This window comes from Olea europaea, unplaced genomic scaffold (genome assembly GCF_002742605.1).
Source record: "Olea europaea var. sylvestris unplaced genomic scaffold, O_europaea_v1 scaffold2010, whole genome shotgun sequence".
NCBI lineage: Eukaryota > Viridiplantae > Streptophyta > Magnoliopsida > Lamiales > Oleaceae > Olea > Olea europaea.
Genome location: NW_019237985.1, coordinates 72,071 through 99,109, shown reverse-complemented (window position 1 = coordinate 99,109; position 27,039 = coordinate 72,071). Strand labels below are relative to the sequence as shown.

The 27,039-nt window shown below is 35.9% G+C and overlaps 1 protein-coding gene across 7 annotated transcripts; it reads left to right on the top strand.

Moving 5' to 3' along the window:
• The first annotated feature begins 19,257 nt into the window (after positions 1 to 19,257).
• On the top strand, positions 19,258 to 24,928 carry LOC111379615 (BTB/POZ domain-containing protein POB1-like). Of its 7 annotated transcripts, none has more exons than XM_023003032.1 (7): positions 19,524 to 19,651; positions 20,053 to 20,211; positions 20,586 to 20,711; positions 22,120 to 22,253; positions 22,338 to 22,401; positions 22,684 to 22,963; positions 23,643 to 24,456. In XM_023003032.1, exons 3-7 carry the CDS (start codon positions 20,690 to 20,692, stop codon positions 24,454 to 24,456), a joined length of 1,314 nt encoding a protein of 437 aa, XP_022858800.1. In that variant the 5' UTR covers positions 19,524 to 19,651; positions 20,053 to 20,211; positions 20,586 to 20,689. The 7 variants fall into 7 exon arrangements, with proteins under 7 accessions (XP_022858797.1, XP_022858796.1, XP_022858795.1 ...); XM_023003030.1 differs by having other exon boundaries at positions 20,565 to 20,711; XM_023003031.1 differs by having other exon boundaries at positions 19,542 to 19,651; positions 20,059 to 20,211; positions 20,565 to 20,711.
• The last annotated feature ends 2,111 nt before the right edge of the window (positions 24,929 to 27,039 follow it).

Here is a 27,039-nt window from a genome sequence, read left to right as displayed (position 1 = left end):
ACATATCAAGTTCATGATGAGTTTGAGTCCCGAACCCAAGCGGTCAAATGTCTCCTTACTCGCTCGAGAGATACACAACCCCCCAAACTTATTCTTTTCACTCAATTATCCCAGGGTTGTGTTTAAAAATTATGAGTTTACCTAACTATAGTTTTCACCCTCTCGTAGTTTGGATTAATTTCACTATCACAAGTTCACATGTCAACAAGTGGAGGCCCTCCTAGTTTTGATTGCTTCAACACTCAAGACTAAACTAGGTTACTTGCCTCGCCTCAAAGGTATAGTTTTTTCCACCAATTGTCCAAGGGCTTTTCTTCTTGTTATTGTCTCTTTTTGTTTTTCTCACTTTTTTTTTTGATCATCGGATCATTTGCTTTCTATATAATCCATGTAATGAGCTTTAGGCCGGTGACTCCCAAACCAGTTGGTTTTAGGGCACCAGGTTTTAAACCCTTGCAGGCTTATTCACCCGAGTTATAAAGGCTCGATCAGATGACTTTTTATTAACCTCTTTATCCCTTGCTTTCTATATGACCCATGTATCGAGCTTTGGGCCGGTGACTCCCAGATCAGTTGACCTTAGGGCACCAGATTTTGAAATATCCTTACAGGCTTACTTGCTCGAGTCATAAAGGCTAGAAAAGAAGTGTCTTATTCTAGCAAATTAAGATTATGCCCTTATTTTTCTAGACATCTGGTATCCAAAACTAACCCTCAATTTAAGCTTTTCATCTACTCTTTATCCCACTGGTCTAGGCAATCCACACAATAATTCATGTACGGAGCCTCACTCATCTCAATGTTCTCCTATAATAGCTCAACTATCACCAAACTGTCTTAAGGTAGTTTACGGGTTAATTCAATAGAGGGTTATAATTATTTTTCTACTTTATGCTCAAAACCCCAATCACTTACCTAACATGTAAAGCATGAATGGCGTACATAAAGAATGTCAAGTATTACATCAACAAGTATTAGTTGGCCTAATTAACACCAACTCCACAGTTTTGAAATATACCAATCCAATAGTAACATCATAGCCGGCAAGGCGTTTAAGCTCACACAAGCATACATAAATATAATCAATATTCACTCACAAGCATGCATCATGCACAATTAGTCAAATTAAATCTGGACTGTGGAAATGCAATTAATTACATGCCGAATGTCTTTTTCAAATTATGCCACCATTCCCCAAACTTATACAAGACATTGTCCTCAATGCGAAAATTAAGTTTAGATGGCAGAATTTAAAGAAAATGAGTACAAATGAGGCAAACGATACTCCCCTGATCAATACGGGGCTGCGATGGGAAGCTAGATAATGCAGTATCATCAGCTGGAGGTGGAGGTAGGCGCGCCAAGATCTCTCTCATCAGTGCTGACTGCTGTGTCATTTCATCATGGATTCCCTCAACACGTGTCTCCAAACGGCCCAAACGCTCCCAAGTTTCATTTACCCTCATCTGGATGCCATCCACCCTGCCCACATACACACTGAGTCGACCGTTCATAGTGTCCATCTCCCTCCTAGCTGCCTGGGCATCCTAGCGAACAGCACGTGACATATCAGTGGAAATGTGGATGTCACGGTGGGCTGTATGCATCTCAGTCGTCAAAATCCCCATAGCTTGCTGGAGACTCTATACGTCTCGACTAGTCCCCGTGGTGGTGGTGAAAATCTGGCGCCACAGCTGTGCATTTAACTCAACCTGTGGTGGTGGAGCTTGAGGCATCTCTTGCTCTGCGTGCTCGTGACCTTGCTCTTCCTGCTGTCTGCGCCTTTCAATTTCTTGCTTTTCCCAGTGCTTTATCCTAGCTCTGTCTTAAGCCTCCAAGGTACTGCGCTTTATGATGGGGCTGGGTTTGGCAGCCACTTCCCCGGATACAATGTTTATACCAGCAGCTATGCATATTCCGGAGATGAGGCTTGGAAAGATCATTGAGCTGTGCCTGTCTCCCAAGGTACCCACATGATGGATCTGATTATAGCAAAGAGTGGCAAGATCAACCTTATTACCTCGTACCAAGTAATAAAGGAATCCAGCTGTGGGATCTGTGAATGTGGTCCTGTGAGAGGTCGGCTCAATGTTGTGGCACATAAACAGCCACAGGATGGCTATAGATGGTGTCAGCTCAATATGGTGCCACTCAGTGGTGGGGAGTGGCCATGCATTTTGTCGCCCCAATAAGATCTCCGCCACTTCATGCCAATTGAAGTCACCTGGTATAGGGGTTATGTTTTCCCACGTGAGTTGGTAGTAGTCTTGAATAACCTCGGGTGAGAATGTGATCCATTTTCCCCTGACCCAAGTCTGATGCAGGTGGTCGGACCCTGGTGTGTCAATTTCTGTATTGAAGTTTGCGTAAAATTCCCCTACCAACAACTCATAAATCCAATGTGGTTGCTCCACTACTTTACCCCATCCACAGTTATGCACCAAAGTGGTCAGCTCGAAATCAGGAAAGTCTTCCAATTTAACAGCCCGCTCTGGTGTCACTGTCCATCGACTCACTATGTTTTCATATCGGGCTGCTGCCTCGGAAGTCAAGAATCTTTGTATCCCTCCTTCAAGCACTCAAGTGCGTGCTGTACCAGATGATGAGCTAACCTTCTCTTTTCCTTTTGAAGTTCGTTTTGGTGGCATCCTGCAAAGTGGGAAAATAGCTAACATTAAACGTCTTGTTGTACAGCGAGAAATCGCATGAAATGAAAAGCACGTAATTCACAAATCCCCCAAACTTGTTTCAATATGCATGTATACTACCACGGTGTGTAATGAACAATGTATGATGATTAGAGTAGTATAAATGTATAGTCCATATGAAAATATAAGAAAATTTGGGTGAATATGCTCATAGTGAAAGGGTTGGAGTCATGATTGAGTGTACACCTTCGGCCCCGGGCACCATCGAGAATTATCAAAATTGTCCCGGGCAACCTCCTGGCATATGAAAGTATGCAATGAGGTCTAGCACATACCCAAATTTCTGCTCAATCAGAGTTCGTTTGGTGCGTCAAATGGTAATGTAAAATAAGGGACGAAGGGTGCTGTGGGCATGCAATGACTTAGCTATTTTATGTGCATGTGTGTTGATGTTGTCTAAGTCACATTGGTTGGTAATACATCACAACGAGTTATTCCATTTCTCTAATAGTCATATGCCATGCTAGATGTTCATAATTGTATTAAATTACCAAAATGGGCATTGTATCGAACATGTTGTAGGCATTATGAAACCTTCATATACTAGCCAAAAATTACTATGTCACATGGTTCCCCATTCAAAAATCAATCACCAATCTCATATACATTCATCAATCAAATAAATTTAATGCAACATGTACCAAAATGCCCACAAATTATCAATGTGGCAATGTATCAAACACCTAGCATGCATTCTTTAGAAATCCATATAAAACCCAATAACTCAAAATTCGAATTACCCCATAACACAATTGAATTGCAAATAGTACACTCCATCCACCATCTACACCCCAATCACCCCAAAATCCAGAAAATCAATTCGAAAATGACTTAAAAAAAATGAGGCACAATGAAGGAGATAGTCAAAAGTCATACTTTCAAGACGATGTGCAACTCCAACCTCGAGATTCTTGTGTAGTGTAGGTGAGTGAAATGCAATCAAGTGTAGAAATCGGATCTAAGATGAATTTGGGCGAGAGAGGATTTGGGATGAATGATTTGGAAATAAAAAAAAATGATCAACCCACGCCTTTTTTGTTCTATGCAGCCGCATAGTTAAAAGCTATGCGGTCGCATATGTATAATTTTTTATTTTTTTTAGGTTCGGTTCGCATAGACACCCCTTTTTTTTTTAAAGAAATAAAATAAAATAAAACAAAGCCTCTTTCCCCAAAAAATTCGATTCTTGTCCAAATTTTTTTTTAAAATAAAGGACCCGGCTCTCAACGCCCCTAATTTTTTCGAAGACATACTTTTAAAACATTGATATGTGAAATTTTTTTGCCTCGAAATGCGTGAATTCCACACTTAACTACCCAAACAACTCAAATCAACCCGAACTTGTGTGTGATACTTAAGGACTCGTGTGAACAGTGCTTGGACTCTTTTAACATGCCTAAATGATCGATGACCACATAACAGAATACTAAATGAATTTGAAAATAAACTTCCTAATCTAATGTAAAGAACATAATAAAGTAAATAAACAGATAAAAAGGATACAATGGGTTGCCTCCCACCTAGCGCTAAGTTATAGTCGATAGCTCGACTTTTCTGCGGCTGCTTCATTCTAGCGTTTCGAGTTGAACGGTTGACTTTTGGTTAGAGAAGTCACCGCCCCAGTAGTGTTTCAACCTTTGCCCATTAACAGTGAAGGTACCCTTATTCTCATTGTTCACTTGTATAGCCCCATATGGTAGAACTTTTGTAACTGTGTAGGGACCCGACCACCGCGATCGTAGTTTTCCTGGGAATAGCTTGAGTCTCGAGTTATACAGTAGTACTTGCTGCCCCACTTCGAATACTCGCCTCTGAATGTGCATATCATGCCACTTCTTGGTTCGCTCCTTGTAAAGTTTTGCATTTTCATAAGCTCCATTATAAATTCATCCAACTCATTCAGTTGCAGTAGACGCTTTTCTCCGACGGCATTCAAGTCCATATTTAACTGTTTCATAGCCCAATATGCCCGGTGCTCCATTTCTAATGGCAGATGACATGCTTTCCCAAAGACTAGGCGGTATGGAGACATGCCGATCGGGGTCTTGAATGCTGTTCTGTAAGCCCATAATGCATCGTCCAACTTTTTAGACCAATCCTTTCTAGATGAATTCACAGTGACTTCTAGTATTCTCTTCAGCTGCCGATTAGATACCTCAACTTGCCCGCTAGTTTGTGGATGATATGGAGTAGCAACGCGGTGTTTAACGCCATATTTATTCAGCAGCTACTCAAACTGGCGATTACAGAAATGCTTGCCCCCATCGCTGATTATGGCCCACGGTGTACCATATCGGGTGAAAATGTATTTCTTCAAGAAGCCAATTACTGTCTTTGAGTCATTTGCTGGCAATGCAATTGCTTCCACCTATTTTGAGACGTAATCCACTGCTACCAAGATATACTGGTTTGAGAACGAAGGGGGGAAAGGTACCATGAAGTCAATTCCCCAAACATCAAATATCTCCACTTCCAAAATATTGTTCAGTGGCATTTCATTTCTCCTCGAGATATTCCTAGTGCGTTGACATCTGTCACATCTCTTAACAAACTCAAATGTGTCTCTAAATAGTGTAGGCCAGTAGAAACTTGTTTGTTGAATCTTTGCAGCTGTTTTTGAAGCTCCAAAGTGTCTTGCATATGCGGATGAGTGACAGTGCTCGAGAATCTCATGTACTTCTTCTTCAGGTACGCACCTCCTCACTATCTGATCAGCTCCTCGTCTATAGAGAATTAGATCCTCCCAGAAATAGTATTTTAACTCGGCGAAGAATTTTTTTCTTTGGTGACTGGAGCAGTCAAGCGGTGGAATGGAACTGGCCAAGTAATTGATAATATCTGCGTACCAAGGTGCTTCATCCACTCTCAACATTTGTTCATCCGGGAAGATCTCATTTATATCCACTAAATCTTCCTTCTCCCCAGGTTCTAGTCTGGATAGGTGATCTGCTACTACGTTCTCAGTGCTCTTCTTGTCGCGTATCTCAATGTCAAATTCTTGCAACAACAGCACCCAATGAATTAATCTCGGCTTTGCATCCTTCTTTGTGAGCAGATACTTCAATGCAGCATGATCAGTATAGAAGATGATTTTAGACCCGACGAGGTATGACCTGAATTTGTCAAATGCAAATACCACAGCCAATAGCTCCTTTTCAGTGGTTGCATAGTTTATTTGTGTATCATTTAGAATTCTGCTTGCATAGTAGATCACATGAAAAATCTTGTTCCTCCGCTATCCCAATACTGCCCCTACAACATGATCACTTGCATCACACATCAATTCAAAAGGCAATTCCCAGTCTGGTGCTATAATTACTGGTGCTGTCGTAAGCTTTTCCTTTAAAGTGTTGAAGGCTGTTAGACAATCCTCAGTGAACTCAAAGGTTGCATCTTTCATTAGCAAATTGCACAAAGGTTTAGTGATCTTCGAGAAATATTTTATAAACCTCCGGTAGAACCCAGCGTGCCCCAAAAAATTGCGAACTCCTTTAACTGATGTAGGCGGTGGTAATTTCTCAATCACTTGAATTTTTGCCTTGTCTACCTCAATTCCTTTTGCCGATACCCTATGCCCAAGTACAATGTCTTCCTGCACCATAAAATGGCATTTTTCCCAATTTAAAACCAGGTTAGTCTCCTTGCATCTCTGTAAGACCAAATTCAAATGGTTTAGACATTCATCAAATGAATATCCAAATACTGAGAAGTCGTCCATGAAAACCTCGATAAACCTTTCAATCATATCAGAGAATATTGCCATCATGCACCTCTGAAATGTGGCTGGAACATTGCAAAGATCAAAAAGCATCCTACGATAAGCAAAAGTACCGTAGGGGCAAGTGAAAGTGGTCTTCTCCTGATCCTCTAGTGCGACAGGTATCTGATTATAGCCCGAGTATCCATCAAGAAAGTAGTAGTGTGAATGTCCAGCCAACCTCTCCAACATTTGATCAATGAATGGGAGTGGGAAGTGATCCTTTCGTGTAGTTGCATTGAGTTTGCGATAGTCAATGCAAACTCTCCAACCCGTAACTGTTCTGATGGGAATTAGTTCATTCTTCTCATTTTTCACCACTATGATTCCCCCTTTTTTGGGTACCACTTGAACAGGGCTGATCCATGCACTATCTGAAATTGGGTAGATAATTCCTGCATCCAATAACTTCAGTATCTCTGCCCTGACCACTTCCTTCATGTTTATGTTCAATCTTCTCTGACTTTCTATGCTAGGCTTGCAATTTTCCTCCATTAAAATTTTATGCATACACATGGAAGGACTGATTCCTTTAATGTCAGCTATTGTCCAACCAATCGCCGTCTTGTTCTCTCTAAGTACCCTGAGCAGTTTTTCCTCCTCCATCTCACTGACTGTGTTCGAAATGATTACTGGAAGTGTATCTGATTCTCCTAAATAAGCATATCTGAGATGTGGCGGTAGTTGTTTGAGTTCTAAAACTGGCGGCTGCTGAACTGAAGGTAGTGGCTTTGTGTTTCCCATCCCCAGTTCCTCGAAGTGCCTCTTTCGTGTGTATGGTGGGTTGGTCTCCAAAAATCTTGCACATGTTTCAACTTCAAAAGACTCTGACTGGATTGATTGGGATTTTGCAATACATGCCTCATAGGCATCAGATGGACCGTGTAGTAAAAATGTTTCTTGTACTGCCTTATCAATAATGTCAACTTGATAACAGCTGTCAGATTTTGCTGGTAATTTCATTGCCTTAAATACATTGAATGATATCTGCTCCTCTCCCAATCTTAAAATCAACTGACCTCTTTGAACATCAATTAATGCTCTCCCTGTTGCCAGAAATGGTCTGCCAAGTATCAATGGAACGTCCTTGTCCTCTTCTATGTCCAGGATAAGAAAGTCCGCTGGGAATATGAACTTCTCAACCTTGATAAGCACATCTTCAATTATTCCTCTGGGATGTGTCAGTGACCCGTCAGCCAGCTGAAGTGTCACAGTGGTTGCTTTAGCTTCTCCCAATCCTAGTTTCCTGAAAACAGACAAAGGCATTAAATTAATACTTGCACCGAGGTCACATAATGCTTTATCAAAATATACTTCACCGATTGTGCAAGGAACAGTAAAACTCCCTGGATCTTTTAGTTTTGGTGGAAACTTATTCTGAATTCTGGCACTACATTCCTCAGTAAGCATGATTGTCTCACGATCTTCCAGCTTGCGTTTATTTGATATGATATCCTTCAGAAATGTCGCGTAGCTAGGTATCTAGAATAGTGCATCAGCTAGTGGGATGTTGATATGGAGCTTTTTGAAGATTTCTAGAAATTTTTTGTATTGTTGCTCCACTTTTTGTTTCTTCAAGCGCTGTGGAAAGGGAATCGGAGGTTCGTAGGGGTTGACTGTGACTTTGGCCTTATCTTGTGATTTTTCTGAATTTTCCTTTGAACTTGATTCCTTTACAACAGTTTCTTCTTCAGCGGAAGAAGATGTTTCTCCAATCACCCCCGGTCTCTTGACATGGATTTCAGGTAATTGCACTCCACTTCGAGTTGTAATGGCATTGGCTTGCTCTTTAGGATTGATTTCTATATTACTTGGTAAGTTACCTGGTGTTCTGCCAGTCAATGCGATGGCTAGCTGCCCCATCTGAGTTTCCAAATTTTTGATGGCTGCATTTTGATTTTGAAGTGTAGCTTCGGCCTTCTCCATGAATTTTCCTATCATATCTTCCAATTGAGGCCTCTTCTCCTGTTGTTGAAATTGCCCATGTGGCTTATTCTGATTCTGGTTGCTCCAAGAGAAGTTGAGATGTTTCTTCCAGCTGGGATTGAAAGTCTCGCCATATTGATTATGCTGCTGGCGTTGTCCCCACTGTGCGTAATCTGCTTGCTCAATTCCTTGCATGAGTATAGGACAATCTGATGTTTTGTGCTCGGCTCCACATTCCCCACAATTGCTCTTCTTAGCTTGTGATGCTTGTGATATGCTTTCCACGTTGTGATACAGAGAATCAATTTTTGCAGATATTGCTGAATAAGCGTCCACCTTGTAGACACCTGGAGTTTTCTTTGGAATTGCCCTCTCAGAAGACCACATGGCTGATGTGGTAGCCATTCGCTCAAATAATTCCAATGCCCCGTCAACTGTTCTTGTGGATATTGAGCCATTTGATGCTGAATCTACCATGCTCTTATAGTATGGAAGTAATCCTGTGTAGAAGAATCGAATCTGGATCTTTTTATCGAACCTATGCTGAGGGCATTTCTGAAGCATGTTTTTAAATCTGTTCCAGGTTTCATCAAATGATTCAGTCTCTCCTTGATTAAATACTGATATATCATGTCTCAGCTTTGCTATCTTGGCTGGGGAAAAGAACTTTGTGCAGAACTTGTGTGCCAGCTCATTCCATGTACTGATACTTGCAACCGGGAGTGAATCCAACCATTCAAGTGCTCTGTCTCGTAACATATGTGGAAAAAGCCTCAACCTAATAGCGTCATCCGAAATCCCTTGGTATCTGAAATGTTGACACATACCCAGAAATCGAGATACGTGTGTGTGTGGGTTCTCCTCAGCCTTGCCATAAAATTGGTGTCCATTTTGAAACAGCTGTATCACATTGGTCTTCAACTGAAAATTAGGTTGCCCAAACGGTGGATACACTATGCTGGACTGGCTTTGAATCACTTGAGGAGTCAAGAAATCCCCCAGAATCTCATTCCCTTTGTCCATTACCTCTCTTTCGTTAGCATGAATCATGGGATTGTTTAGTTCGTTGGTCATTTGTATTTGTGCTTCGTAGTGATTTCTTTGTCGTCGGTGAAAGGTGCGCTCAATTTCAGGATCAGCTGGAATCAATTCTCCTCCAGGCAATCGTGACATGCAAATCTGAGAATTAAAACCAGTACGAGTACTGAGATTCAAACAATTTAATTAACTAAAACACAAATATAGGATAATAACCTAAAATGAAAATAAAAATAAAACAAAATTATGCTAGTAAAATAAAAAAAATTGAGTTCAAATTAGTGCCTCAAGAAATAAAATTAAACTAAACTCTTTCTTCGGCAACGACACCAAAAATTTGTTCGTGAAATATTTCTTTCGATTTAAATTATCACAAGTGTACGGGTCGTGACAAGTAATAAAGTGGACTTTAGAAGTCCGAGTATCGTCCCACAGAGAAATAGTAGTTCAATTTTATTTATTTTAGCCTTAACCGAAACTAATTGAATTAAGATGAATTTTAGAATCAAAAGCCCTAATTCTGGGAGAAATCCCCAAATTGAAAAACTCTAATTTCAAATCAACTTAACGAATGACTCAATTACGAAATGTTATGAAAATAAATGAAATGTATTGTCAATTTATGAAAATCTATGTAAAACGAATGCACTAGAATCACGAATCCCCAAATAATTACTAATTAAACCCTAATTTCACAATTTTGATAATCCAATGAGAATTTGACAAATCAATGCTCCTAAATCTATTCAATACTCCCTCTCGAGATATATTGAACCTATTCTCATAAATCACCAGCCTATATCTTTATGACGGATGCAATTATATAAGAATGCATGTAATTTTATTTTGTGAGCAATTAAAAATTTACATAGGGCATAGGGGTATATTTCTATCCCCTATTGGACCCTATGATGAATCATATATGTCGAGTTTAATCCAATTTTCTCAAATTCAGAATTAAACTACCAAATTCACACAAATTAAGTGCACATTAATTGTGGAAATAAATAAATCAATATAATTCATTCAAATATCCCATCGAACTATAAATTCAAAATCATGAAATAACAAGTTTAATAATAATTACATGGTTCATCGATCACCTAGTTGCAGAAATCTAGCCTATCATGATAAAAATAACGAAATCTAACAAGTTTTGAATAAAATACATCACCGGGTTATCAAAACTTGAAGAAAACTTGTAAATCTTCGCATCAATCCTTGTTCTTGCCTTCAAATCCTCTCCAAGATGAATGTTTTTGCCTCCCAATTCGTTCCTCCGGCTTCTGGATGTTTATTTGCTATTTAAACCCGTCGAAATTAGGTTACCAAATGAGTTGAAATCATATAAGGAAACTACAAAAATCGGGCACAGGTTATACCTATGCGACCGCATAGGTATATGAAAAATGGCGTTTTTAATCCCTGGAGGGTTACTCGCGACCGCATAGGTTTTCTACTATGCGATCGCATAGTAGAGCGAACTTCTAATTTGAGTCATTTTGATCTTCAAGTTTCATTCCTTCACTCCTTGACCTCCTCTCTTGTTTCTAGTTGCTCCAATGTTCCATTAGAACTTCCAATTGTTGCTTAGCTTGATCAATTGCTTGATGTGTTCATCGGGTCAACTTTTAGATAACTGCAATTTGGTCCCTAAATTTTCATTTTGCTCCAATTTGGTCTTTTTTCGGCTCTTTTCTCCTGAATTCCACTATTTCCATAGAATCGCCTACATTGCATGAATTCGACAAAATTAAGTAACAATTCAATCCTTTTACTTGTATTTAAGTCATTTTTGTGATGTAAATAATTGTGTAAAAACACACTTATCACCCACTTTTCTCCTAACAGTCAAAAAATCAAATTCTCAAAATCACTCCCAAATAGACTCTAGGTAGGAGCAGGGATTACATTTTTACTATTTATTAGAACCTCTTCCTTTTGACCTATGCTTCTACTTGTTATAGATTTGTTTAGTAGTATTTGTGGCTGCAATTTTTTAGTTATAAAAATCACATGTTGGCATTGTCATTGAGACGATCAATACAACATGGCTGCTATTTGTTTCTAGGATTAGGCCAACAACCAAAGAAAATAGACCAATGCTCCCTTAGTTGACCTGTGAGAGGGGAAGAGTATGACAAATTGACCAAAAATAGTTGGAAACATTGTAATTATTTTCTTCTACAGTAAATTCTAGGGTTATTTGCATAAAACGTTTCTACGTTTAAAATTTATTGTACAAAACATTCCTACATTTTATTTATTATTTTTTTTTTTTCATTTTCATCCATATTTACTCCTTTCATTGTGGAAAATCATCATCTTCATCCAATTTTCTATTGAAATGACTAATATACCTTCATATTTAAATAAAACAAAAGGAAATGAAAAGAAAAATAAAGAATTAATTGCAATTATACTCTCATATTTATTTATTTTTAAAAAAAGTACAAATTAGTTTCAAATAAATTATTAAAAAAAGAAAAGAAAAAAAGAACTCTTTCTTTCCACCACCACCATGACATACAGTAAACAATTAAAGTTGTCTAAAATTAAAACAATTTGTAACAATAATCTTCTAGCATTTCTTCACAAATCCATCTACAACCCCTATTTCTTCCGTTCTTCCTCCCCAACCCATCTCAATCCCAAGGCAGTCTTAACAACTCAGGAAGTTCTCAACTAAGTTGAAATTTTTTTATTTACTATGAGTAGATAATTTAGGATCAACCTTGTAAAATTCTATTTAAAGGTTTTTGGAAATCGGGTTGCGTGCTTATTTTTTTAATTTTCGGGGAAAGTCGTGTGTTCTTGATTTGGATTCTTTGGTTTATGATATCGAACTCAGTGGTGTTGTTGACGGGAGGAGAAAAAAATACTTTTCATGAAAAATATTTTCTTATTTTTGGTCACGTGACCATATTTTTCTTGGAAACAAGTAAAATATTTTTTTAGCTATATTTGATTTTTTATTTTTCAAATAATTTACTCTCTCTTTCTCTCTCATATACTTCCTCTCTCTCCGCCTACCTATAATAAATTATGGACAAGTATAATATTTTTTAAGTAGAAAATTAAATTAATCAAATATATTTAATTGATAATTTCAATGCAAATAATTTCTTGACAATTCAATTACTGAAAATTTATTTATTTTCATGTCAATCTCATGCTTGGAATCAAATACACGTTTAATTCATTTTCTTTTCTTTTTTGGGGGTGGGAAGGAGTGGATAACATTTAGATTTTAGATTTTATGTTTTATTTTAGCTCCCGTTTGAACCACATTAAATTTATAATACATTTTTCGTTATCTTTTTTTTTTTAACATCACATTCTCCAATAAAAATAATATTAAACAAAAACCAACAACTTTTTATTCTTTTTCAATCACATATTCTAAAAAAAAAAAAAAATACTATTAAAAAAATTATAAGCCCGTGTTTGAGGAAATAATGAATTTTTGAATAGTGTATTGATGGGAAAAATAAGGTTAAAAAATAAGAAAAAATTTTGGATTTACGTATAATATTATTTTATTGAAAAAAATGAATGATTAAAATGATATTAAAACACTATTGAAAAATTCATTTTTTTCCAAAGAATGAGATTCAAACAAGGGCTAATATCAAATAATGGGGCCAAGTGGGAGCTTAATTAAAACTTTGTTGTAAATGGAAAGTCCATTAAAGTTTATTGGTGAATGACATTTGTACCCCTGTAGCCCTAGAAATTATTACCATTGTATCTCTGATTTTTACCTATAAATATAGGACTTTGATTTTCAATAATACACACAAAAAGATTTATTGAGTTTTCTCTATTTTCTTTTCCTCTCATTTTATAACATGTTATCAGCACGAAACTCTTAGAGGGTAGTAATTTTTTTTCATAATCATCTATCACGTATATCAAAATTAATTTGATAATACGTGAATTTTACATATACATATGTTGAATCTGCAATACATAATCTCATCTTTCTCGATCATTATGTTTCATTTGTACCTCTCTTTGAATTAATTAATATTTTTTTCCTTTACATCAATCCACGTGCATTTTTATGGAGATATATTTATATTAAATTAATTGATATGCATTAATTCATGTTCCTATACCATCCTTATATTTAGATTAGCCCTTTACGTTCCACACATGCTTATAAATTTTTTTTGGTTTAATTGGTCAATGTTCTTTATAAGCAAGCTTCAATTCCAGATCTCTATTTTGGCTGATTCCATATATATATATAATATACAATTAACAAATAATTGTACCCAACTCATTTTTCTCTCAAATCCATTGGTTTCTACAAATTTCATACCTTAATTGGTTAATACTAATTCAATTCTTTTAATTGCACATAATTAGAATTTCATGCCATAATATGTGAATAGGTTTCTACATGTCACCAATTTTTTTTGTGTTTCACTCGACTCATGTTATTAATTCAAAGTAATATTTTACATGTGTATGTATATTAATTAATGGTGAGTAATTGGATGTATTATCATTTTTTTAATGTTTAGTTATGAAATATTACATTAAATTTATTTTTAATTGTTGTTACTCCTGAAGTAGCACAACATTATAATTAATATTTCAGAAGAATATTAATCATAGATATATTCGTTGTTGCTCTAAAAGTAGCACAACATTATAAGAATATTATTTGCTCCTGAAGAGTATAAATTATAACTCTCAATATTCCAGAAAAATATTGACATATTGTACTTAAAGAAATAATAACAAAATATAATGTGCTCCAGAAGTAGCATATGTTTCGAAATATATATTATTTCAAATTAGTGTTTATCCCTAGAGGAAAACACGTAACTTAAAATCATGTTGATATTGACTATTTGATTAACATGTGATGATTAATTATATTCTTCGAAACTAATTGTATTTTTTATTGTGTAGTTAAACAAATGGCAAACATTACGAAAACTTGAATTTGTTGCACTTGACATATCTGGTAAAAATTATCTGTCATGGATACTGGATGTTGATATCCATCTCGTCTCAAAGGGTCTAGGAGAGATAATAAAAGAAGAAAACAATGAATCTCTGCAGGATCGTGCAAAAGCACTCATTTTCCTCCGTCACCATCTTCACGATGGATTAAAAATTGAATATCTCACTGAGAAAGATCCACAAGTTCTTTGGAAAAAGTTAATTGAAAGATTTGATCATCAGAGGACTATAGTCCTCCCCAAAACCCATTATGAGTTGATGCACCTTTGTTTGCAAGACTTTAAAACGGTTAGTGAGTTCAATTCTGAATTGTTCAGAATATGTTCAAAGTTGACTTTGTGTGGAGAAAAAATCACCGATGAAGATATGGTGGAAAAAAGTTTTTCCACCTTTCATGCCTCGAATGTGCTCCTGCAACAGCAATATCGTGAGCGTGGCTTCAAAAAGTACTCAAAACTTATATCTTGCCTACTAGTTGCTGAACAAAATAATGAATTGTTGATGAAAAATCATGGATTACGTCCAACTGGTTCTGTACCATTGCCTGAAGCAAATGGTACCACATTGTCTGAAGCAAATACAATATCAAGACGCGGACGTGGACGTGGACACGGATTTGGACGTGAACACGGACATGGACATGTACGTGGAATAAATCGTGGAAGAAATAATCAACAAAGTTATCAACAACAAGACAATAAATTCAAAAGGCACAAAGCAAACGAAAGTGGCAAATCTAAAAATGAGCATAAAGAAAGTTGCTTCAGATGTGGAATGAAAGGGCATTGGGCACGTACGTGTCGTACCTCAAAACATTTTATGGATCTCTACCAGAGATCAATCAAGGGAAAAGAAAAATCGGAGACTAATTTTGCTGATTATGATGATCCAATTGATGTGACTCATTTGGATGTCTCCGATTTCTTTACTGATCCAAATGAAAATATTGACCATTTGGTTGGGGTGATGTGATAGAAGATATAGATTAATTTACTAGTATTTATTTCGTTTTCAAAAAACTAGTCTGAAATATGTTTTTACTTTTCTGCACACAAAAAAAACTCTATTATGCACCGTTTATTTCATGATATTAAATAATGTTTACTTCTTTAAATCTAAATTCAAGTTTTTTTTTTAAATTTTGTTTATTTTGTTATATTTATAGATTCATGATGGATGGTCAAAACAGCTATTTAATTGATAGTGCAATTACACATACTATTTTTCAAGACAAAAAATATTTTTTGGACTTAATATTAGCTGAAAATAATGTTAACACGATATCGGGTGCGTCGAATATCGTTGAAGGCTCCAGAAGAGCTTGTATTATTTTACCAAATAATACAAAATTATATATTGACGTTGCACTTTATTCTAACAAATCCAGAAGAAATTTTCTTAGTTTTAAAGATATTCGCTGCAATGAATATCACATTGAGAAGATACAAGAAAATAATGTTGAATATCTTTGCATCACTTCTTTTGTATCTGGCAAGAAGCAGATAAAAGAAAAATTTCATGCACTCCCGTCTGGCATGTATTTTACATTTATAAAAATGGTCGAATTAAATAATGTTACGAACCAGAAGTTCATTGATTCAAAAAGTTTTATACTTTGGCATGATCGACTTGGACATCCAGGAGCCATAATGATGCGTCGAATAATAAACAACTCACATGGACATCCTTTAAAGAACCAGAAGATTCTTTTATCTAATGATTATCCATGTGTAGTTTGTTCGCAAGGCATGTTACTCATTAGACCTTCAACTACAAAGGTCAATATTGAATCTTCAACTTTCTTGAAAAGAATACATTGAGATATATGTGGGCCAATACACCCACCATGTGGACCATTTCGTTACTTTATAGTATTAATTGATTTTTCTACAAGATGGTCACATGTTTGTCTACTTTCAACTAGGAATGTAGCATTTGCTAGACTACTTGCTCAAATCATAAAATTGCGAGCACAATTCCCCGATTACTCAATCAAGATTATTCGTCTTGACAATGCTGGTGAATTTAGATCCCAATCATTTGATGATTATTGTATGTCAATTGGGATTGAAATTGAACATTCAGTTGCACATGTTCATACACAAAAAGGTTTAGTGGAATCGTTTATTAAACGTCTACAACTTATTGCTAGACCATTACTTATGAAAACAAAACTCCCAACTTCTATTTGGGGTCATGTCATATTACATGCTGCATCATTGGTTCGTATAAGACCAACTGCCTATCATCAATATTCACCTTTGCAACTTGCATTTGGTTATGAACCTGATATTTCTCACCTACGGGTTTTTGGTTGCACTGTCCAAGTTCCTATTTCACCCCCACAATGTACTAAAATGGGTTCCCAACGAAGACTTGGGATTATGTGAGTTTTGATTCACTATCTATTATTAGATATCTTGAACCTTTAATGAATGACTTATTTACTGCACGTTTTGTAAATTGTCATTTTGATGAAATGACTTTCCCAACTTTGGGAAGAGAAAAACTACATCCTGAAAAACAAGATAGAATTTCTTGGAATGAGATAATTCTATCTCTCTTTGATCCCCACAGCAATCAATGTGAACAAGAGGTTGAAAAAATCCTTCATTTGCAAAGAGTTGCAATTCAACTACCTGATATATTTGTTGACATGAGAAAAGTCACAAAGTCTATATTCCAGCAGAAAATATTCTAGCAAAAATTAATGTTCATGCAGGACAATCTGCTGTGGCAAATGAATCTCAAATACACCAGAAGCGTGGTCGACCAGTTGGTTCAAAAGACTTTGTACCTCGAAAAAGAAGAGTACAGGAGAAAAACCAACCAAAAACTTCAGAAGAAATCACACTAGAAAAGATTGATCAATCAAATATTGAATGTACGATTTCTGAAGAACCAAAGGTGTCCGAAAATAATGAGATCTCAATAAATTATATGATATCTCATAAATTATAGGAACGGAATAATATTGTTATAGACAATATTTTCGGTTTTAACATGCTCTTGATATTATGTAAAATGAGGATCCTGAACCACAGTCTGTTAATGAATGTGGAAATAGAAATGATTGGCCAAAATGGAAAGAAGCCATACAGGCAGAATTGAATTCTTTGGAGAAACGAAAAGTGTTTGGACTAATAGTTCGAACACCTGAAAATATAATCCCTGTTGGATACAAATGGGTTTTTGTACGAAAGAGAAATGAGAATAATGAAATTATAAGATACAAAGTCCGACTAGTGGCTCAACCTTTTCTTTTTGTTTTATTTGAATAGGAGGGTAAAATCGTCATTTTATTGAAAAAATGGATGAGAAGGACATTTTTCACAATGAAAGGTGAAAAGTAGGGGTAAAAATGCAAACAAATTAAAGGTAGGGATGTTTTGCACAATAACATTGAAAGGTAGGGACCTTTTGTGCTAATTATGCCAAAAAATGAAAGGTAAGGACGTTTTGCACAATAATATTGAAAGGTAGGGACCTTTTGTGCTAATTACCTTTTAATTTAACGGAATGTTTTAACGGAGAGTTGATAGAAGGACGTTTTGCACAAAAAAAGATAAAGGTGAGAGTGTAATCCGCCAAAAAACGAAAGATAGGGACGTTTTCCACAAAAATATCGAAAGATAGGGACGTTTTGTGCTAATTACCCTTTTCGTTACCTAAAAGGTACTATTGATATAAGATTGTTTTATTCTCAAAAGTCAGGATCTGCTTTAGTGGGATATGCAGATACAGGTTATCTCTCCGATCAACATAAAGCTAAATCACAAACAGGATATGTGTTTACATGTGGATGAACAACTATATTATGGAAATCTGTGAAGCAATCCTTGACAGCAACATCCCCAAATCATTCTGAGATTATTGCAATCCATGAAGCAGGGCGAGAATGTGTATGGTTGAGGAATATGACCCATCATATCCAATCATCATGTGGATTGACTTCAACAAAAGATAGTCCAACAATTTTGTTTGAAGATAATGCAGCTTGTATCGCACAACTCAAGGGAGGCTATATCAAAGGCGACAGGACGAAACATATTTCTCCAAAATTCTTTCATACACATGAACTTTAGAAGAATGGTGACATTGATATTCAACAAATTCGCTCAAGTGACAATGTGACTGATCTATTCACAAAAGCGCTGCTAACATCTACATTCAAGAAATTAGTTCATGAGATTGGAATCTGTGAACTCATAGATTTTCAGTGATCAACATCAGGGGGAGTAGCTGTACTCTTTTTCCTTCGCTTAGGTTTTGTTCTATTGGGTTTTCTTAGCAAGGTTTTAATGAGGCAGCATTTAATTTTAATACTCCCAAATAACTGTACTCTTTTTTCTTCGTTTGATTTTTTTCATTGGATTTTTATAAAACAAAGTTTTAACGAGGCAGATATTTTGTAATATGTCATTCAAGGGGGAGTGTTGTAAATGGAAAGTCTATTAAGGTTTAATGGTAAATGACATTTGTACCCCTGTAGCCCTAGAAATTATTACCATTGTATCCCTAATTTTTACCTATAAATATAGGGCTTTGATTGTTAATAATACACACAAAAGATTTATTGAGTTTTCTCTATTCTCTTTTCCTCTCATTTTATAACAAACTTATCATTTTACTCTTTTAAAAGTAGTCAAAGTCAATTTTTTGAAATCAATTAACGGTCAAATTAACTACTTTCATCCATTTGAATTTTAGTTGCAAATTTGTGAAAGATTGATACCGTGAGTGGCACAAATGAAAAGTTTGATATCATTTTGCAATTTTCCCTTATCTATTTGTGAGAATCGTTAAAGATACCCCAAATTTTACGAATAATAGTAGCACGCACTACACGATAATAATAATCTCAGGGATGCGCTCCTCTCTCTCTCTCTCTCTCTCGCGTATATCTATATTACAGTACTAAAGTTTTTTTCAGCATCTAAATACTTTTAGAGAGAGAGTGTGTGTGTGTATAGGAGACAAATCAGTATGAGGGATTCGGTATTGGATCTATTTGACCCGAGAACGGCAGTGATGGACTCGGATAATTCGTCGCCTACCGCTTCACCTAACCCGGACTTCGCGTTTGCCTTCAACGACAGCAACTTCTCGGACCGGGTCCTCCGGATCGAGATCGTATCGGATTCGCTCGAGACCCGACCCGAATCCCAGGCTTGCCATACCGTCACCGACTGGGCATGCAAGACCAAGCGTCAAAGAGGCGACATCGCCAAGAAGGAAAATGGTGAGCGAGTCTACTGTACAGTCAACGTGTATTGGATATTTATTTCTTGATTATAATTATAATTTTTGTTGTTACGATGAATCTGAGCACATATATTTGTACTTGGCCTGTGTAGGATATGAAAATGAGAATATTTTTGAGTATCTTGTAAGTGTAGCTCATTAAGCTGCTGGGTAAAATAAATATGTAGAAATGGAGTGAAGTTACTGTTAAGGGATATAAAACCACAATTTCTCTCAATCTTCTATGCTATTATGGTATCAGAGCTTTAATTTTATTTATTTTTTTACTCAACCTTGGTTCTTTTGGACTTAGAGTTGATTTAGGAGTGGGTCTTGAAGAAATCTAGCAAGAGTTGACTTAATTTTGGGTTTCTAATTGTTAACCATCTTATCTAAAAGCTTTAGGTTTTCAAAATAGTCTGGATGCATTCAAAGGCCTGATATACTCAATTTCTGAAAGTAGCAGTGAGACTTGAATCAAAGCATTTTGCTGCAATCCAAGGAATCATAAACCGGATTCCTTCACTTTGTCCCTCCGCTGTAACAGCTTTCAACCGGGTAAGGAAGCTACAGCTACCCGGCCTGCTGTGTGGGCATGTCAATCAAAGTCACAGCTGGGAGACAATGTTTACAGTAGTGTTTGAAATAAATTTAAGTTTAAGTAGAAATTTCGATTTCCAATTCCAAATCCTTTATCCCATGCTTGATGCTAAAAACAAAACTTTATTTATTTTTTGAAGATAGTAACTGAATGCATACAATTTTTCAGTTTTTTTAAATTTTGAAATTATTAATCATTTTTTTACCGGTGTTTACAAACTCTGTGAATGCGTCGTTCTTGCCTGTATTTTGGGTTTCCTACGACTTCTGCTCATTCTTATGCTGGCATGGGTTGATCTGATGTTAATCAGACATGTGCCACTCGTTTTCAGCTTTGGACATCAACATTCACCCTGAAGAGCAGATTCTAGACAGCCAGCAGCCTGATATTGATGATGGTGTGGGTGATGAAAATCATGATGAAGAAGAAATTCCAATGATAGAAGAATTACCCTTAGGTATGGGGAAAAATCTCGTTTCCATTGTTAATTCATGTATCAACATTATTATTACGACTAAAGTCAGCTAATTCATGTTCATCGTATTAGTTATTGAATTGTTTAAAGGGAAACAAGGCCTGTACAGTGATTAATTTGACTTTCCATATTAAAATTGGAGATTAAAATTCCAAGATGACATGTGATGAGGAGAATATTACAAAAATAAATTGCGGTAAGGCCCAAAAGGAGTGCTGTCAGACAAATGAATCAAAAAACTCTGAAGGTTTTGGAAAGTGTGTTTTAATACATTTATGAAATGTTGATATATTTCTCAACAAACAGAGATTTAAATGAACTTGTCCAGTTCAAAATATTTTGTCCAGTTCGAAGTATTTTTGTGACCATGCAATAACCCTTTTTTTTTTAATAACTGAAACACTGGACAAATGTCCAATTCCTTCTGAAAATTTGTGTTTGATTTACTATAAGAAATGTTTTCTGTTTTTGGATATTTGGTTCTGTGATATTAGAAAATAGAAAAATGATTTGGAAACAGTGAAACGCAATATGCATTTTGTGGCAGTCAGAAAAGGGAAGGGTGCGTATAACCTGGAACATGCAACTTAATGGAATCCAGAATTATCGGTTTTCCATGGCTATATCATATTTATGGATTGCATCGGGAAATCCCCTTGGTATCTATTATTTAATTGGGTGAATGGATTGCACAATGTAACCTGTGAATTTATTGAAATTAAGCTTTTAGCTCTTGACTTATTCAACAATGTAAGTATTTTTCTAATTGTCTGCTTGTCATCAGTTAGACAGAGAAACAATATTGCAGCCTGGGAACCTGTGAAGAATATGATTTTAGTAGCTTGTAAATATTAAGTGCAAGAATAGTATTAAGAAACTCTCAAATTTTGGTAATTCCCCATTTATCTCGGTTCCACACAACGGAAGCTAAAGAATCAAGAAATCCTTGTCACATTCTTTCAACTGAGTAAATATTTAGTAATGTTTTGTGGTTAATATCTAGGCACACAATATTCAAATCAATATATGAAGTTTCATAGATGTTTGTAAATTGAGAAGTCAGAACTGTTCCCGATACACAAATGTTTCAGCTTTTGTATGTTTTCCTCTAAACCTGGGGAAGAAGAAACATAATTTTTGATGGAAGAGTTAAGTAATTTGTATTAATTGGAGAACACTAGATTTTATTTTTTTTAGCTTTCTTTTTTCCATATATATGTAATGTATTTAAGGACTTCCAGTTCCACGTGATTATTATTCTCATTGGAAGGATCTTCTAATGCAGCTGAATATCTTTTCTATTTTTTTTCTCACTAGAGGATGTCTTGTTTTATGATTTGTTTGTATGATCCCTATTTTTTTTTTATTAAGAAGTTATTCCTGTAAAAAGAAACTTGTGCAGGAGATGATGCTGCAAATAGCGATGATTCAAATGGATCTGAGGATAGTTCTGGAGTTATAAGAGTTAAAACGTTACATATCAGCTCTCCTATTTTAGCAGCAAAGAGCCCATTCTTTTATAAGGTTGTTGGAGTTTTATCTGAGATTTGCTAATATTATTTTCTTTTTGTAAATTCATGTATGCATGTATCGTTTTTCTTTATGTAGCTTTTCTCAAATGGGATGATGGAGTCAGAGCAGAGACATGTAACCCTAAGAATTAACGCCTTGGGTATGTTTATATAGCAAGTTAAGGTTATTCCTTCTCCCTTTCCGTCTCTCTTGCTTCACTTGACTTCTTTTTCTGGGAGTCTCAAGTATCGTAGGGAAGGGTTTAGGAAAGAAGATAGTTTCTCCTTATTTTGTAGCTTATTAGTCCCCCCTTTTGGCATGATTATATCTTCGAGCTACTTTGTGGTGGTTGTGCATGTTTCGATCATCCACCCTCTCACGATGACATATTTAATAGTTGTCAGACTATGCGGTGTTGATCTTTCTTCTTTTTATTGAATAGAGGAAGCTGCTCTCATGGAGCTACTGAATTTTATGTATAGCAATACATTAACTGCAACAACAGCTCCGGCGTTGTTGGATGTGCTTATGGCTGCTGATAAATTTGAGGTAGCTTCATGCATGAGGCACTGCAGCCGCATGTTGCGAAACTTGCCTATGACTCCTGAGTCTGCATTATTATATCTGGACCTTCCCTCTAGCGTCCTAATGGCTGAGGCAGTTCAGCCATTGACTGATGCAGCAAAACAGTTCTTGGCTGCCCGTTACAAAGACATATCCAAGTGAGTTACTGTCAATTCCCTTTCTGTTTTCTTTCCATGAAAATGAGAAAGTGATAATTTTTCCGTAGTTCATTTTGTGCTGTGTTACTTATTTTTTTCTTCAGGACACAGTTGTTTTAATTGATACACGGTCATTTTTTCCCCTTCCTTCTGTGCGTACACATTATAAATTACTTTTCTTTCTTCTGATTTGGCTTGTACTGTTGAGAAATATTCTAGTTGTCTATTCAGCAGAGGACAGGTAGGATTAGTTTTGACTAGTCTTGTAGAAGCTTAATCCTCAACAGCTTTTCATGCAAAATCCATTCGTATTGGATGTTACGTCTTTAAAGAAATTGAACCTTGTCGCTTGTGTATCTCTTTGATCTGTAACATGTGGTCAAAATAATTTGATCTATTTTTTGATGACTACAAAGACAATGCCCTTGTTTGAGCCCCATTTTTGTGGAGAAAATGAATTTTAGAATAGTGTATTGATGAGAAATGTGTGGTTAGAAAATAAGGAAAGTTTTTGATTTGCGTATAATATTATTTTATTGAAGAATGTGTGGTTAAGATATTGTCAAATCACTGTTGAAGAATATATTTTGGTGGAAAAATGGGGCTCAAACAAGGGCAATATTTAGCAACTTTGATCAGTTCTAGTGGAGGTATTTATAGCTTGTACTAATTTATGCAGGTTCCAAGACGAGGTTATGAATTTGCCTCTGGCTGGAATTGAGGCAATCTTGTCTAGCGATGATCTCCAAGTGGCATCGGAGGATGCAGTATATGACTTTGCCTTGAAGTGGACCCGGGCTCATTATCAAAAGCTGGAGGAACGGCAAGAAATTCTTGCTACACGTTTGGGCCGCCATATTCGCTTCCCTTACATGGCTTGCCGGAAGCTAAAGAAGGTTCTGGTTTGCAGTGACTTCGATCATGATTTTGCATCCAAAATTGTGCTTGAGGCCCTATTTTTCAAGGCTGAGGCCCCACATCGTCAGCGAATGATGGCCATAGAGGAGGCAACAACTACAAGCCGCTGCTTTGTTGAGAGGGCCTACAAATATCGACCTGTTAAGGTAATTGAGTTTGAACTCCCACGCCAACAGTGCATAGTCTACCTGGATCTTAAGCGGGAAGAGTGTGTGAATTTGTTTCCATCTGGACGAGTTTATTCTCAGGCTTTCCACTTGGGTGGACAAGGGTTTTTCTTGTCTGCACATTGTAATATGGATCAACAGAGCTCTTTCCATTGCTTTGGTCTCTTTCTTGGAATGCAAGAAAAAGGTTCGGTAACGTTTGCTGTTGACTACGAATTTGCAGCCAGATCGAAACCCACAGAGGAATATATTAGCAAATATAAAGGCAATTACACTTTTACCGGAGGAAAGGCAGTTGGCTATCGCAACTTGTTTAGCATACCATGGACTTCTTTCATGGCCGAGGACAGCCTCTATTTCATTAATGGCATACTGCACCTTAGGGCCGAGCTTACCATCAAGCGCTGAAATTCCAGACTTAGAACTTCCAAAAATTCTTACTATTTACTTTTAGCATGCTCCGGGAGATGTTTTACTTTTGCTCATAAAAGCGAAAAGGTAACTCTGAGGTGCCCGGACCAACTTCCATTCGGATCAAACTCGAAAAACTATTTGATTTCTTGCTTTCATCTGGGTCCTGTGGTTAATTTGCGCATTGGAGTAATTCCTATGACGCTGTAGAAAAATGCAACTCAGTACCCAAAATCAGAACAAATGTTGTAAATATGTTGTTAAAACGGGTCTTCCTTTTTAGTTGTGCCTTTTTTTCTTGGGAGAAGTTGCAAAATGGCCATTTCTTTTTCGTCCCGTTGATTCGGGGTAATTTTTAGAAAGGCTGGAAAATTGTTTCCTTTTTCCACAATGGCCTCTTTTATCAAAAATACTATTTTGCCCTTACTAAAGTTATTTGTAAGATGTATCTTATATCTTTAAGGATTTATTAATCAGGATCTATATCTATATTTTTCAATCTTTCGAACATCTTTAAATATTCTTTGTATCTAGATAGTTCTTCAAAGATTATAGGTTGATCTTTCTTGGTTATATATCCTCGAACTAATCCTTCTAAAATTTCTTCTTGTATATTTTTATGTTTGGTTATGATATTTTCTACCTTTCTTATTTCTCTACTAGTTCCTACAGAATCAAATCCTATATTATTTCTACAATTATAGTCTCTATCTCTATATATTTCTTCAATTTTTTCTTTACCAATAGGAAATATATCATCAGATTTTTCATCTAATTTAAGTAAAAACGAAACATCTTTTTCATCTAAAAATAATATGACATTATTATCATTATTAGTAGTGGAAGTGGATGCATGTGAATTGTTCATCAGAATAATTAAAACATGAGCATGTAAAAACAAGTAAATAACTTACAGTAATCAAGTGGAAATAAACAGGCTTTCCCTCCAGTATGATCTTATAGATGCTTTGCATGTACTTAATCAATTTTCTGAATCAAGTAAAGATTTAAAATATTTTTTGAAATCATTTGGGTCCACAACTGATTCCGCAAAAAGCTTTTCAATTAAGGTTGCATTTCTCACTCTAGAGAACTAGTCGTGTTGGCACAGACCCTATCTTACAGTATCTAGAGTCTCTGTTTTCACCTCTATCCAAACTCTTTTCAGAATGAAATTCTTACTTGGAAGGAAATTTTAAAAGATAACTCACACACAAGGTGCTACAATTTTGTTAGAAAATTGCCTTTTTCCCCTAAACCATTCATCAAAGACGGGTACTTTGGCATGGCTAACATCCATTCAAAATCACAGTTTTGAAAATCTTTTAAAATCTCTATCTATACTGTCGAGGAATCATGAGAAACTTAACGAAATTCTTTTATGAAAGATTTGTTGAACATAACAAACTTTACTTTGATATTCATAAACTGAAATTGTACATGCTTACAAACTATATTTACATACCTTTGGTACTCATCTTATGAAGTTTAGAACTCCATAAGTGATTACATTATTACACGCTTTACTATCGTCAAACTATCTAATATTTTTCTGAATACAAGTGGTGTATACAGATTACAAAAGATCTATCTAAGATGTGTTTCATCTGAATGTTTTAGAGATAAGCTATTTTGAGATATCTTCCTTCTTCGTCCTTGCCTCCTTTTATAGAAGCCTTTGGGAATCTTCTCTTGACAGGTGTTTTCCACCTTTCTTTATTGGGTAGCTAGGTCATCTTATCTCCACCGAATTTTTCCCTTATCTTCTTGTTAGTGGACCTCTTCTTTTGAAATTAGATACGTTATCTTTTGAGTTTGTCTGCCACTTGTAACAATTGGTGGGGGTAGTCACAATTATGGAGACTTTTCTTGTATTATCTTTTGTCTTTTAGTAGCCACAGTTTTTTTTAATAAATTTCTTTATTAAAGTAGCGATAAAGGGCTACTTTTGTCACCATCACTTTTCCATTTTTGAATCAAAGAATTCTACAGGGAATTCTTCACTTTTAAGAGATGCTTGGCTCATATCTTCAACTACACAGTATTCACAATGGTGATCACTGTAATTCCAGAGTAATTTGTATAGTTCTTTAGCCATATCTTCTGATCCATGCACTTGGTTGGAAATAATTGCAGATAATAAATGGTCGAGATAACAAATATCTTCTTCCTTGGTAGTCATCATTGCATTGGAATAGATAATATGATTTTCAGATGGATAAATCCATATTTTTTCTTTCTCAATGATTATCTGAGTTACATGTTCAAATATCTCTTTGTACCCTTTTGCTCTTCTGTAGGGCATCATATTTAGAATATCTTGATTTTCATTTTTAACAACCTTTTGATTGGTTGGTAAAAAATGTTGATTTGTAAGTCCCATTTTTATCACATGGAACGATGGATGTATATATTCAAGAACGGGATCCCATTCCATGGTTGCTGAATGAAATCTGATATATATATATATATTTGTTGTCTTGACGACTTCAGTATATCTTTTAACAGCTTTCCTAATGTTGGTTGGAAGTTGAGCTATCTCTTTGAGATCTTTGCTAGGATATATACAAAGTATATTTC

Coding starts and splice junctions, on each gene's coding strand:
- LOC111379615 (XM_023003026.1), top strand. CDS start 19,396: ATGAGGGATTCGGTATTGGATCTATTTGACCCGAGAACGGCAGTGATG. Junction 22,254..22,337: donor AGAGCCCATTCTTTTATAAG/GTTGTTGGAGTT, acceptor TTCTTTATGTAG/CTTTTCTCAAATGGGATGAT. Junction 22,402..22,683: donor CCTAAGAATTAACGCCTTGG/GTATGTTTATAT, acceptor TTTATTGAATAG/AGGAAGCTGCTCTCATGGAG.